At 36.4% G+C, this 15272-nt stretch overlaps 1 protein-coding gene across 1 annotated transcript in view; it reads right to left on the bottom strand.

Annotated features, from left to right (window-relative positions):
- The window catches only part of PRDM5 (PR/SET domain 5), a gene marked incomplete at both ends in the record, with an annotated part of 86710 nt that overhangs the window by 28290 nt on the left and 43148 nt on the right, over nucleotides 1–15272 (bottom strand). Inside the window, 2 exons of the mRNA XM_080627299.1 lie at nucleotides 8080–8173; nucleotides 11308–11468. Of these exons, the coding sequence (XP_080483425.1) occupies nucleotides 8080–8173; nucleotides 11308–11468 (255 nt within the window). The remainder of the gene's footprint in view (nucleotides 1–8079; nucleotides 8174–11307; nucleotides 11469–15272) is intronic.

Below are 15272 nucleotides of genomic sequence, written 5' to 3'. Positions count from 1 at the left end.
TCATCATGTATAAATCCCCTGGCTTTCTGTCTTCATCGGAACTAAACTGCTGTATTAAGGAATGAAAAATTTGAATTATGCTGTGAAATTATCAAGGTGGAGGTGTTATACTTTTAATATGTCTATGCTTGGTGCATTGGGGTATTTAGCACCACTGGTCTAGGCCAACACTCACAAACATCAGAAGACTTATGAGAGACTGCACTGAACATCAGATCATGTGCAGTGTATGCAGCTTAAAAGGAATGGTTTTCTATAAAAAATTGATGTAATGTGATCCCTTAGAATCTTCCACAGACCATTTACCACCTTCTAGAATTAGCTCCTTTTCACGTGTTGGATTACATAGTACAAAAATTAGAAGATTATTTTTTAGAAGAATAAACACATATATGACCGTATTATTTAAAAATGTCAATTTTCAGGAAAAAAAAAGTCCTTTTTAAAGACATAACTTCAGACTGGGGTAGGGCAGAGGGGAAAAAGAGACTCCAGCATTGACCAACTGTGGAGGAAAGACAACAGTTCACCTGGGGAGGAATTCAGAGGCAAGGAAGCCATCTGGATCACACATGCAACACTCCACACCAGATGATCAACAGGGCAGCCCAGAATGGGAATTGCAAGAATTTTTTTTTTAGCGAGAGATAATCTGGGGTGATGACAGCATTCAACAGCAAGTAAGGATGGGCAAAAGGTTAACGGATATAACAAAATTATAATTTGTGACATATGCTTTAGAACACTATCTGTTCATATAGAGCACTTGACAGCTTTACACATTTACCCTCAGCTGCTGCTGCTCTGTATATGGTGTTTCCATGAAATTAAGAGAGAAGTTTGTGTCCTTAACTTCACAGAATTCAGTTAAGGCACTATACACGCATGTCCACACACAAAGATCCTAAGATGCAAATAACTGAATTTCTCCTACATGAGAAGAACTTCATTAGGAATTAAAATTAAGTTAAATAGGAACTCTAGGAACCAAGTGATTTCAAGAGAACTTACATTAGAAAATGCCAGAAAATCAATTATTGAATGAAAATTAAATATTCACACTTTAAGAAAATATTCAGTATATTTCACCACCTTGGTGGTACAGAGCATGTCAAATGGCCCTTGAGGAGACAAACACTTCTTCAAAATATTACATTTCCTCTTGTGTAGACATGGCAGTTTTCTAGTTACCAACTATCATTTTCAAAAGCATTTAATACCACAGGTCCCTTAAGCATTTTTATAATTCTGACCAGGGATTCTAGCAAGTGAAAATAATGGAAGAGCAACTGAGAAGCTTGGCTAATTCCAGCAGCTATCTGCTCTCTTTACAACACCTGGACCAGACAATAAAAATAGTGATCTGGCCTATACAAAATTCTGGGTTGCCAGATTTTCAACCATTAAACACTCAAAATTTAGCACTGCAGAAGGTACAGAAGTACCCACACAGGAGTAGCTTTCTCATTCCAAGAACCAAACAACTTGGTAATTTGAAAGGTAAAATACTTGTGAATGTCAGCTGAGACAAAACCCAGAAACACCATACATACATGTAATGCTACAGTGTAGAAAGGGATTGGTTTTTGACTGATCTTAGAACAAGCTTGTTGCCTGAGAAAAATGGAAATACAGTGCTCATGTATGGATCAATTAGAAATTTCTTTCTTCACTTTAACAACCATTCAAACTTGGCAGGCTCTGAAGACAGGAAGTAAAATATTTCTGCTTTTTTTTCCCTTCACCAATGATCATAGTGTCAGTAAGAGTATGGATTTCTGAGTGTTTTCTAACAGAGCTCCAATACTTGTGTATTTTCCAGGCACAGGGAAAACCAGAATTGCTTTTATGTGAGTAAACCAAATGCATCTGCCATTCATTAAAAATAGTCATATATTTAATAACAAAAAACTTGATTGCTATTCTTTTCAAAGTAAGAGAAAACCAAATTGCTTTAACCATTTATTTTTTTCTATTAATACGTCCTTGCAAGTTCTTATCCAGGCCTTATTCTTTGAGGAGCAGAAGTAGTATTTTGACAGCTGAGAAGGTTTGTTTTCTGCTAATTTTTAGGTTTATTCAGAGAATTCATATTACCTAGTCAAGACCAATACTGAAAGTGATTGTCTATTCGGCCCAGAAAAATTATCATTATATAATTGAAGTTTTAGCTATCTGTAACTAAATGAACCATAAAGACTGGTAAAGGACCCTATGAAATAAGTTGGCTGTCTGAATCTATACAATAAAACATCAACCTATTATTTAGCCTTTCATCAGTTACACAGTGATGTTGAGATCTGAGTCACAAGTAAAAACCCAACAAGCTTACTTTAAAGAATAAAGCAGTTTCATTCTCTGCATCAGTGGAAATAAACAATCTGGTTTCCCTATGAATGGTGCGTTAGTATCTATGACTTCAGTGAACCAAATGGTCAACCAAACCTTTCAAAGCAGATGCCTCAATCAATCACTAATTCTGTGATCTAAAGATGTCACTAGCATTCAAATGATCTATCCCTTATAAGAACATTTCTTCATTAATGGAAGCAGAAAACAAGAAGCTGACAGCTTTATGAAACTTTACAGGTGCTTTTAAAGATTTAACTGTTGTCTGGAGATAAAAAGGACAATGATGTATAAACTGAAAAGTTTAGAAATGCAAAATCCTTACCTTTGAGGTCTTCTGCAAGCTCCTTTTTAAATTCAGTAGACAAAAGAGAGATCATTTATAAGTTACTGAATAGAAACAACCTGTTTATCTGTAAACATCTGCTAGCTGTTCACTGACTAGACACAGATGCGTTTTTCCACATACTTCAATGTGGTATGAGAGGAAGTTCCTTTAAGCTTCTCTTTTATCTTTTTTTTTGTTTTTAATGTAACAAAACATATATTACTTACAAGGTAATTTGCCAGAAGATTTTCTAGAATAAGGATCCTGGCTGTACATTATTTCTTATGTACATGAATAAACAGTTGCTTCCTTAGCTATTAAAACTTTGAGGGCATATTTTACACAGTACTGAACTGAAGTTAAACTGTTCTTCAACTCCTTCCTTCAACTACTTTGAAGTCTTTTGCTCACAGATGATTCAACTACTGTTAATAAACAAAGATCATTATTATAACTTCACAACTAATATTTTATTGTTTACTCAGAAATTTTTACATAAAAGTGCAAAATTTAGGCCTCAATTTTTAAACAGTTGGACCATAAATATGATCTTAAACATGCTCAAATGACTAGTTAATCAAACTGTAGAAATGTGACTACAGTGGGCAAAGTGAGGATCATAACATCAAATCCTCAATGCAGATGATGACAAACATCTCAAGAAGGCAACCAGCACCTAAAGTTACAGTGAACAAGTAAGATGAAATGTTTTCATGAGCTTATAAAGGAGTCTTTAGTTATGAAAATGGAAATTGAAAAGGTAAGCTTAACCGTGTTGACACAAAGGCTATGGAAGTCTATGGTCCAAATGCTTTTCACTGTTCTAATGCTATCTCTTGGCATTATCTCTTACTCATGTATATGGAAACAAATTAACAAAGAACCTTCTCAACTCACTCCTACAAAATAAAGCAGCTTTTTCACATACCAGAGACTATAACATGTAAGAGTGCCACATTAAGTCATGGCTTTTAAATGACATAGAATAAAAACGTTCATCTTTCCAGAAAACATTTAGGACAAAACAAAGTCATCATAATCTTAGTGACTTTTTAGCAATACTTTGACTAACTGTGGTGAAAAAAGCAAAAACAAAGGTTATGTTTTAACCTATATTTGCATGTATAAGCATTTTCTGGAAGACATATATGGTCGGTCATTAGTTGTCCCTCGCCAGACCCCATGTAATGTAGTAGAAAAAGACAGCATGCAAAGGATGGAATTCCAGTTCAAACACTTAATTTTCTTAACACAGGAAAAAGTTTACCTGCAAATATAAACTACCTCAACTACTACTACTAGTTGTTCTACTAATAGAACAACTTCTATTGTAACGACAACTTGATGTGCTACATCACAACGACGGAAGGGATTAGGACACAACTAATTAGGAAAGTAACAGTATAAGTATCAGACAGATAAAATGCATGTGCATAAATCCATTACATAGGCACACACAAATACATGCACACACAAACACACAAGATAGCAACTACTAGATCTAAATAGCTATGCATGAGGAAACTCAGAAGTTGCACAAGCCACAGCCAGTGACTGCTAACACTGAAGCTGCTTTAGGCAAAAGTTTAGGGAAGTAATTAACCTCCTGGCCCCTAGTTTTCAAGCCCAAGGAGCAGACCATAGAATTTCTTTTACAATTTATGAACAAGCTAAGGAATTTATATCAGTCAGAGGATTCTTTTGTCGAATTTACCCCAGTTCCCTCTGACCCTAAGAAGTCATAAACCAACAGGATACAGCAGACAGAGAATGTGCTATAGTGTTTCAGCTGACCTACAGAGCGCTGTCTCTGTCATGCCAAGGCTGAAACCCAGATGATGAATTACAGAGCAATATGCTAGGTTCAGATGGAAACATCAACCCCTTTCTTCTGTACATGCACATGCATACATGTTCACTCACCCCAAACAAGCTCAGTTTCTGCAACAGGCCAAGTACTGTTAGGGCTCATTTACAGACTCTTACTCTAAGATAAAAGAGGGAAGATAACTGCTTATCAAGGAAGCAAGCATACATCTGTAACAATACCAAAGAACATGTGCTGTGTATTAAATGTAAAGCCAAAATTCCATTGAGCTTCTCTTTGTATATGGATTATTAAGCATATGAAAATACAATTCCAAAGCAGAACCAACAACCTTGACTTTTTATCAAAAACAGCTTTGTCCTGGGTTCAGCAGCAGCAGTCAGTTTTTCTCCTTCTTAGTAGCTGGTGCAGCGCTGTGGTTTTGACTTTCGGCCTGGGAATAATACTGATACAGCCGACGTTTTCAGTTGCTGGTCAGAATGTTTACCCTGACCAAGGACTTTGTGAGTCTCATGCTCTGCCAGGGAGGAGGAGAAGCCAGGAGGAAGCAGGGACAGGACACCTGACCCAAACTAGCCAAAGAGGTATTCCATACCACAGCATGTCATGCCCAGGATGTAGAACTGAGAGTGCCCGGAAGGGCTGGATCACTGTGGGGTAGGGGGCGAGGTACCGGTCAGTGAGCGGTTGTATTCTCTTCCCTTGTTATTTCCTTCATCATTATTATTGGTGGTAGCAGTTGTGATTTGTGTTATACCTTAGTTACTGGACTGTTTTTATCTCAACCTGTGGGAGTTACATTCTTTCGATTCTCCTCCCCATCCCTCTGGGGGGGGGGGGGAGTAGAAACTGCGTGGTTCTAATATACGGCCTGGGCTTAAACTACGACAGTTCTTTTTGGCGCCCAACGTGGGGCACGAAGGGTTGAGATAACGACAGATCTGACTGAGGCACAATGCTGATTTATTGGCTCTCAAAGTTGTTTCTCTTGATGTCACAGTTTCAGTATGCTGTAGCTTACTTAGAGCCGGTATTTGCTTTGTTAATGTTTATCAAGTGTGGGCCTTGGGCTAAGGTTCTTGTTTCACTGTACTTTATGGTAATGGCTTGTAATATGGGCGGGCTCCAGCAGCAGGGCGGGATGGACGTGGCCGTGGACTTGTACCTGGCCGTCCCGCTGCTCTTCACCGACCAGGATGTAGAACTGAGAGTGCCCGGAAGGCCTGGATCACGGCGGGGTGGGGGTGAGGTACCGGTTGGTGAGCGGTTGTATTCTCTTCCCTTGTTATTTCCTTTATCATTATTATTATTGGCGGTAGCAGCAGTGATTTGTGTTATACCTTAGTTACTAAACTGTTCTTATCTCAAGCCGTGGGAGTTGCATTCTTTTGATTCTCCTCCTCGTCCCTCCATGAGCGGAGGGAAGAAAGGTGGCAGGGGAAGTAGACTGCGTGGTTCTAATTTACGGCCTGGGCTTAAACCACAACAAGCTTTATTAAAAAAAAAAAAAAAAAAAAGGATAAAACCTGATACACAACTCTCTTTAAAAAGAACTCTGCCGGCTTTACTTTTTAAATACAGACCCAAGTAGCTAATAAAACAAAGTCTAGCTGACCACATGCACAGCGGTGTAACACACATCTCTGCACCAAGACCTCAAACTAATCAGGTGTAATCACTAAGACACGAAGGTCTTTGCAATATTTACACTTATGGTGTACTGCTTAGCTGCAACAAAGTTCAGCCCCAGCTGAAGGCTTATTCACAAAGATGATCCATCTCTTGAAAGCAGACCATGGCTGCTGGTTGTTCCACTTCTAGGTCAGAATGAAAAGTGATACTTTGAAGTCACAAAAAACGAAAAGAGAGCACAGTTTTTAATTGATCAATTAAAAACTGCAGAATTTAATAGGTACCAAGAGCATGAACTATCCAATACCATTTCTCGTGTTATACTGCCTACAAATTTTGCGAGGCTCTATAGTCAAGGTTAGAGGTCTCTGGTGTGTGGTTTCATGAACATCAGCTTAGCCTAACTTCTAAATTTAGGAAAGCCTGCTTGAGAGCTGAAACATTAAGTGTAACTGCAGCACATGTGTGAAAAGCATTTTCAAACAGCTATAAAGCATTTTCCCCAAGAGCTATCTGCACTATCAACTTGAAAATCTAGGACCTTTGTACTCTGTGCAAACTGATGTATAACATTCATAGTACACAGAAAACATACCTGAAGTTTAAGGAAAGGGCCTGTGAAATAAGAAAATACAAGTGTCACACTAGCGAAGGCCATAAAGCAGACTTGACTGCAAAAAAATGTTGAAATGTGAATCCAGAGATTTTAATGAAGAATTAAAATAATGTTTGATATGAATCTTCAGGAAGTAAAAAAAAAAAAAAAAAAAAAAAAAAATTTGTCCAGGAAGGGCTTTGAAAGCAGTTGATAAGGTGCGTAGAAGAAAGAATGGCAACTAAGTGGAGCAATAGACAGATTTTGGGTCTTGCCAGCTTTGACCTTCTATTTTTTGTATCAGTGATTATACAGTGTATGTAAACAACATGAGCAGAATGCATATACAGAGGCTTCTATGTATATCATTTTATATTGCTGCTAAGAAGGATAGATGTTCCAAAAATGGAATTTAGTAAAGAATAAGAGCTAAAGATAGAAGTCAATTTTAGACTTCTATCCTGCAGGAACAGGATAAAAAATTGCTAGTGTCTATAGCAGCCAAATCCAAAAATCCCAATATATCAAAAACGAGTAAACTTGTAATCTTAAAGAGGTGGTCTTGACAGATTGAAGTGACTCAGACTTTTCCAAACACAGTAGAAAGCCAAATGACTAAAAGCACAAATTCTTGTAATCTCCCTGGAAACAAAATTTGCTTATGCCAAGTGAATGGAATGTCATAGGAAGGCTACTTGTTAACTGATGCTTTGACTGCCAAAGGCAAATCTATACCATTTTATATCGGAATCAAATTATCACAATGAAACCCCTTTCAGATGCTGCCACTTACCTGAATGAAAGCATAAACTCACAAAATGAAACCTGTCAACATGACTAATTTATTTTCAGTGTGTGTACAGATGTACATATATAACACAACAGCATTACAGTAATGCAATCTGGGTGGCAATAAGTTGCATGTATCAGACCCAGGAACATTAGGAGACCTGCAGAATTAATCCAATGTTGCAAAAGAAAATAAATTTTGAGTTAAAGCATACACAAGGTAAAACATTCTAATTTGGGTAGCGTGCAAGTTGTGATAAGGTCAGAAGTTACATTAATATGAAGTCAGAGTGTCAAAACGCCTTTGCTACCAGAAAGATGAACTCACATTGTATATACATATAAACATTCGTACACACTCTCGTACATAAACGTAGTTGAGAACAGAAACTGCTTTTACACATTAAGCAGGTAAAATGTCTGAAAAAGTTGCTGTGTTAGGCCTACCTGTAAATGTGCATTTCTATTCCTAGATAGACAAATTATGGACATACTTATAGATACCTTGCCACATATTCAGAAAGTCATCTCTGCCCATTATAATAAACAACACTGTACCTGTATGGCTTCGAATATGAACTCTCAGCGTTCCATTGCTTGCAAACTTCTGTCCGCAATATGGGCAAATCTTCTCTTTTTCTCCTGTGTGAGTCTACATGGGGTGGAGAAAGACAAGAATGAAAGCTTCAACATAGCTTTAAAAGAAGTGGAATATGGAATATTTTAACCGTATTGACATTGACCACTATTATCTCCATTATACATGTTACACCATCATTACTAATGGCAAAATAATCTGCCTTTTCAGTTCTAAGTTTACTATTTCTTAAAAATAGTTACTATTAAAAATGTCCTATTCAACTCTATTTATTTTCATGATTGCAAGAATAAGACACCTATTTTTCAGTTTGGTATCTGTGACAGTGGTTTCCAACAAATGTTAATTTGGTTACTTAATAAAATTAGTCTTCATAAATGGGTGCATTTCTAACAGCTTATAATTTCACAGAATTTTATTACATTATGAAATGTAGTGAAAATAGTTTACCTAACCTAGCATTACTCTTCCTGTTGCAGACTTGAACTAGAACTTTAAAAGGTCTCTGTGGAGATTTGTGCATATGGTTTCTGTCTCATACAAATGAAACACAGCCATCAGTTCATCTGAAGTATGACAGACAGCAATCCTTCAAAGTGCAAGTTCTCAATGATTCAGTCAACACAACCCGCATACTGGACACTGCCTAGCTTGTGTTAAATTCTAGAATCAGACTGCATTTAGAGAATTATCACAAGAATAATGTCACTAATATTAAATCATACACTGAACTTGTCTTACGAAATCAAGCTGCTCAGGCTATAGCACCTTGCTGCTAAGAATTATTTCAAAATAAAAAAAAAATTAAAAAAAAAAACCCACAAAAACAAAAACCAAAACCCTCAAACTCTCCCATCCAACCTGGGAGTTCAACAGCAAGAACATCTTGAACTAAGTTACAAACACAGCTTCTCATCAGTTTTGATATTATATTTTCTACGCCCTATTCTGAACTGAAGATTTACCAGCCTATTGAATAATGTTTCCTTATAAATGTGATTGCTCCTTGAGTGGAGACTTTTGAATCCCTCCATTTACAAGTGCTCATTCAAATGGGATAGCAAAGATAACACAGTAAATCATATGCACATTTGACTATTTGGGTTTCAAGCTTCGCACATGACTCTCTTCAGATACGGAAATGAATTCTTATTTTTGTGAAAGACACTGAAGTGACATAAAAGTCTTCATTACGTCATAAAAACCTTATCTCACATCGTACATATTAAACTGCAGCTGAAGGAGAAGTAAATGAGATGCCATTTCAACACTGGATGCACTTGCACAATTTTTATTCCCTAACATTAGGGGTATCAATTTTAAATCCTTCTTGATTAGGATAGATTTCTTTAGAAATCATTTCTCTCTCTAATAGCAATATTAGGGAATACCATATTCACTTAATATATTTCAAACTACCAGAAAGGATTTCTGGGAGCAATACAGTACAACTAAAAGGCTCACAAACTAGTCCTAGTCTGACAGCAGCATAGAGCAACAGCAACTACAATTAAGAAGGAATGCCAAAGAGAGAACAGGGATAAACAATAAACACCAGGTACTTTCCATTAAAATACAAGTACACACAGTCATTTTTAATGTGAAATAGTAAGTCATACTGAATTTTTCAGAAAGGACTTTAGGGAAATTTTTTAAAAATAATGCAGAGCACATCAATGATTCCAGGTAATACTTTGACTTTTGGATCTTACAATCCATCCTTCACAAAAAATTGATCTGAACTCAATGTATCAGTATTATAAGCTAGGTCTGTTAATTCAAGTGATTAAAAGAAGTAGATAAGGATGAAAAGGACTGTGTGTCTGAAAAGCAGTCTTGTTTCCCGAAGAAATCAGTTTGCCTAATGAATGATACTATTCCCCCCTGAAGTCTTGCTCCCCAAGAACACAATGAGAAACAAATGACAATTTTATTTTGCATACCATTTGGTTTTTAGTTCCTTGGACAAATATATTCAGACTTGAAAAACAAATGTGTTTTAATACTCCGAACAAGAATATCTTATTAAGTTCTCTCTCTGTTACAGCAAAACTCAACTCATATAACAGGCTGAACAACTAATGAACCTGGTTATTTGAATCTCAATTATCTTACAGTACATGTACTGAAGTCTACAAACAAGGCAACCCATGTCATTTAAGCTCTTCTGAAGAACAGGCAAAAATCTTCCACTAAACATATCTGAGAGGAATGTATCTTGTTTACACAGTTAAGTCACTCAATCACAGCAAACTTTATTTTCCAGCAACTATAATTACTAAGTAACTTAACGCATATTAAATATGTGACAAGCAGCACTTAAAACAGACTGAAGGCAGACAGACAGCAAATGCATTAACATACATTTAATGGAAGATCAAGATCTTTAAAAGACCACAAAGAGACTAAAGAGACCTCATTCATAGTTGGTTCCAATACTTTTTGCAAATACTTTTTGCACATTAAGGAGACAGTGCCATCCATTACCTTCAATAGTCTACTATCTGCCAGTAACTTGGTTTAGGCTCTAAAGATGTGTACTAGTTCCCACAGCTGTAATACATAGAGTTGGAGACACTGGAAGACTCCCTTACTTTTTTTCCTGAATTTTGAATATGTATTTGTGTTGTAAAGCATAGGACTCACCACAATTATGTGCTGACAATATTGTACTAAGTAATTCAGTTACACTCAGTTTTCTTACTAAAATTTTACATGCATATATGAAGGGCATACTACATGCCAAACAACGTATGCATCATGTTTTTCAATAAACTCTCACAATCTGCATTTGGTGGCAATGCCTCAGCTGATTTGTTCTTGATTCAATTACTTTCTTCTCATTTCTTTGCTGTAACATAAACCTGACCTCACGCACAACTAGTGAGCAAGTTTTCTTTTAAAGTTTACCCCAATTCCACCACAGAGATTAGTGGGAAGGAGTATGACAAGAGGAGTGCAGCAAGTCCAGCCACACACCGGATGCTGGAGTACCTACACATATGCACCCACTACAGATTCTGCATGCCACCAAGAATCCCACTACTGCAATAAGCATTTTAGGATGTGAAGCACCATCATAGCTTTCCACTGAAAAGCCAGAAATGCAGAAGCATCTGGGGGTTTTATGTTTACTACCATCTTAAGGACACAGAACAAATTAATATGACAGAACTTATTCTACTCACTTTTTTATGACTCTTTAGGACTGAGGGTGTCACAAAAGCTTTGTCACAGAGATCACACTTGTATTTCTTATGTCCATCATGTACAACTTGAATATGAACATTTAATGTGTCCTTCCTTTTGAAAGTAGCATCACAGTGATCACACCTGAAAGTCCTTTCACCTTATAAAGAGAAAAACAGTGCTTAAAGATATCATATTTTTGTGGAAATACACTAATACTTACTGTTTCAGAATAATGAATAAAAGCAGCAAAGACAAATGAAAAGCTGGGTTCTGAGAACAGAAAGAACATCAAATCAGGTAAAAATGTCATTGGGAAATTAAGGAAGTAGTCCTGACAACAATGTAGCCAGAAATGTGAAATTAAACTCTATAGCCAAAGGCAAAATGGCATCCAGTGGAAATGGCTGCCAGTGAGATGGAGCACAAGTTTTATCAGAACCTCTTTAACAGACTCTTTACGGTAACAAGCAAAAAGATGCAACAGGCTTAATCTTTTGAAACAAATGGTAAGAGACATCTTCCTGAATTTATAATACTCTTCAACCATATATAATTACTACATCAAGTATGTATTTCACCAACTTCTGGCTAAAAGTTTAGCAAAATTCTTCAACATGCAAAGCAATGGGAAGCCTAGAATTTGCTAATTTTTTAAGTGCTATTCTAGATGAAGGAAAATAATTAGTGTTTCTTCTCAGCTTCCTTATTTAGCAGAAACACTATATCTCATTACAGAGGAGCCACCTGACATTGCACTATCTCCATGCAAAGCTGGCTCACTGAACAGTCTTTACACCTTACTGTTTTGTTTTTTTTTTCTTTTAAGCCATAAAGATACATGAAAACTTAGTTTAAAAATACCATTAGTACACAACTATGCAAGGAGGTTTTGAAGGTTTCCAAACAGCATAAAGCAATATTCAAAACTTCTTGCAAAAAGATGTACTAAAACTTCCTGAGCAGCTCTGGAAGTCACAGAATCACAAAAACGTTAGGGTTTGAATGGACCTTAAAGATCATCTGCTATGCAACCTACTTCATAATACCTCATTGTGATAAAGAACAACCATGTTTCAAATCATAAATGTTAAAACATGTCTGATGCTTAAGAACAATCACTGCCAAAAACAAACTCTCTGGCAGATATGAGTAATACTAAAGATTCCAAATATATTCCTAATATTAATGTATAAAAATAAAGAATTTCCATTTTGTATTTTCAGTCAACACGCTTGCACTGTGATAGATCTAGAGGTTTGTTACAAAATAAAATAGCAAAACATAGACATAGATTCTCTTCAGGCCTAAGCACCCTAGACAATGGAAGTAAACAAGAAAGTTTATCATTGACTCAGCTCCTGAAACCATTGAAGGCAGGAAACTTTTTCAGAGTACCTAACATGAAACTGTTCACAATATTGATAAATGTCTCCCCAGATGAAAACTGAGCACTACCATAATATATCCTACAGTGCTTTCCCCCAGGAATACACAACATAATGTATCTTTCCTGGGACTGGCATTATCTCTTCCACTGATGCAGTCTCTTTATGACAAAACAAGAAAATGAAAATCAGGACTACACATTCTTTACTTTAAATGAGTGATCTTCAGTGCCCGCTTCTGCTGACCCCTGTAGCAGTAGCTAATTAGTATTTCTCCTATTAACAAACATTCCGCATGCAGATTTTTACCCTGGAAAGCAAATACATAATGAGAATTATGTCCTCCTCAACAAATGCAATCATGTTCATGCATGTCTCCACAATCCTAAATAATTAAATAATCCAAGTAAAAATGCTCAGGACTACTCATTCTTGTTAGCCAAGTCTCTTATGGCCTCACCAGCTAGTATTAGCCAGGTGTGAGGTACTATACACTTACATACCTTATATCCTCCCTAAACACTACAGCTAAGAATAAAGGGTTAGCCCCAACATTGACAGTGACATAATGCGAACACAGTTACTAAAAGTATTATCAGCAGCATGCCTAGGAGAAAAAATCTGTCTGACTCTCAGAAGATGGGTTACATTTCTACAGCTAGAGCCTGGGGAGGTAGGGTAGAAAGAAGAGTTTGGATTCTTATTATTTGTTAGTTAGACATACTTGATGTTCAATTTGTAAAGTTTTATTCATGATGCCTTTTCCAATTTCAAGACAGGAACACCTGAAAAATTAGTTTACAAACTATGAATTTTTCCAGTATATTTAGTTTGTAAAATAAAATTTAAGTTATTCTACATCATTCTGCAGAGGGCCTACCTCTAAACCAACAAGGGGATACTGAATTAAAAAAAAAAAAATGATGTAGAATGACCTTCAATTTTTCCTTCAAGATTCAAGCTTCACAATTTTTTTTCTTTCCTACAGCACACAACAGTAAAGTCAGATAAATACATCAAGAAGTTCTGATTTGTTTCCCTCCTGTTTTTTATACAGCAGGTATATTTCAGAGCTATGAGAGGGACTACCATCCAGCTGTACAATGACAATGCCAGTAACTCTGAGTTACTTCAAATATGAAAGGCTCATTATGTCATCACAACTTCTCAGTCTCAAGAGTTAGGTCATGAGGAGAAGACTTCTACATTTCTTCTCTGGGAACACAAGCTCTTTTCAGACAACAGCAGAGCCCCTTGTTTTAATCATAGCCTTGAACTAAAAACTGTTTATTCTTCCGTTCATCCTGGTAATGACTTTCACCTCGCTATTGGTCTGTCAGTACTTCTTTTTTTGGACTCTACAGGTGAGAGATGCAGTATGACTGTAAAAATTTTGCTTATATTCTGCTGTATTAAGGCCTCCTTATTAAGTTGCCCAGTTGTTGAGCCTTTTTTTTCAAAAGTAAGAAAAAAAAAGTTTTAAAATCATTCCTGTGATTAATAAAAATGCAAGTCTTTTCAGTTTAAGGCTTGGACTCATTTTGGAGGCGGTTTTACCTATGATGGCAGAAGTTACCACCTTCAAACACCTACTCTGTACTTCAGCAGATATGTCTCCTTTCGCATCAAGGAAGACTGACAAGACAGTGTCTGTGCCAGTGCAGTTCACAGTCTGATATATTTTGTATTTGCTTAAATACGGGTGGTTCAGGAACAACTAAACCTGCCACAAATCATAACTCTAGCTCCATGAACCCAAATTTGCTGAGATCCCATCCTCTTCAAAAATAGTCATAGGATATGTTTTTACCTTTACCAAGGCAGACTATTCTGTGCACTGTGAATTACTGCTTTTGGATGTTTTGCAAATGCTTGGTTCATTAGAAAATACATTGCTAAACAGGTTTTTAACTACCCCACCCCCTGCCATCATTTTTAAACATTTAACACTAGAAAAAATGTTTAAATTCAATGCTTTATGACATCGCAGAATTTCTGACAGATAATTGTAAAATAACAAACTAAACACATCAGTCTAACAATTCATCTAATATAAACACTATTTACGGGACTGACAAATGAAAGTTTGGTGGTGTTCTTAATTATACCAACATAAATATTCTCCAAATCAAAGTACTGCCTTCTAAACTACAAGGATGTTAGACCATGAATATTTTCTAAACTCTAAATCGCTGATATTCACATTGTTGAATGGTAATCTTGGGCTCCGTCAATATCAAAGACAGAGAAAATTCCACCAAAAATAAATCTTTATGCAGGCAGTTAAAATATAGTTCAGAATGCCAAGAACAAGTTACTCATTAGGGAAAATGGCCACAGCATTTATCTCAGCTGCAAGTTCTACGTAGCCACAGGCAGGAAACATTAGCCTGATCTGGCACAGGACAGAGAATCTCAGTTTCAAGCTCTAAACAGGATTACCTACAAAAATTGAGTAAGCCACCAAGTTATCTCTGCCTCCATTTCTTCTTTCTTAAAATGGAGGTAACACTATCATGCTTTATGCACAAATAAATCTGCCATCAGACCTGAAGTCATTGCTAAATTTTATACAG

This window comes from Psittacula echo (assembly GCF_963264785.1).
Source record: "Psittacula echo genome assembly, chromosome: 1".
In the NCBI taxonomy this organism is placed as follows: domain Eukaryota; kingdom Metazoa; phylum Chordata; class Aves; order Psittaciformes; family Psittacidae; genus Psittacula; species Psittacula echo.
This window is presented reverse-complemented; position numbering and strand designations above follow the sequence as displayed.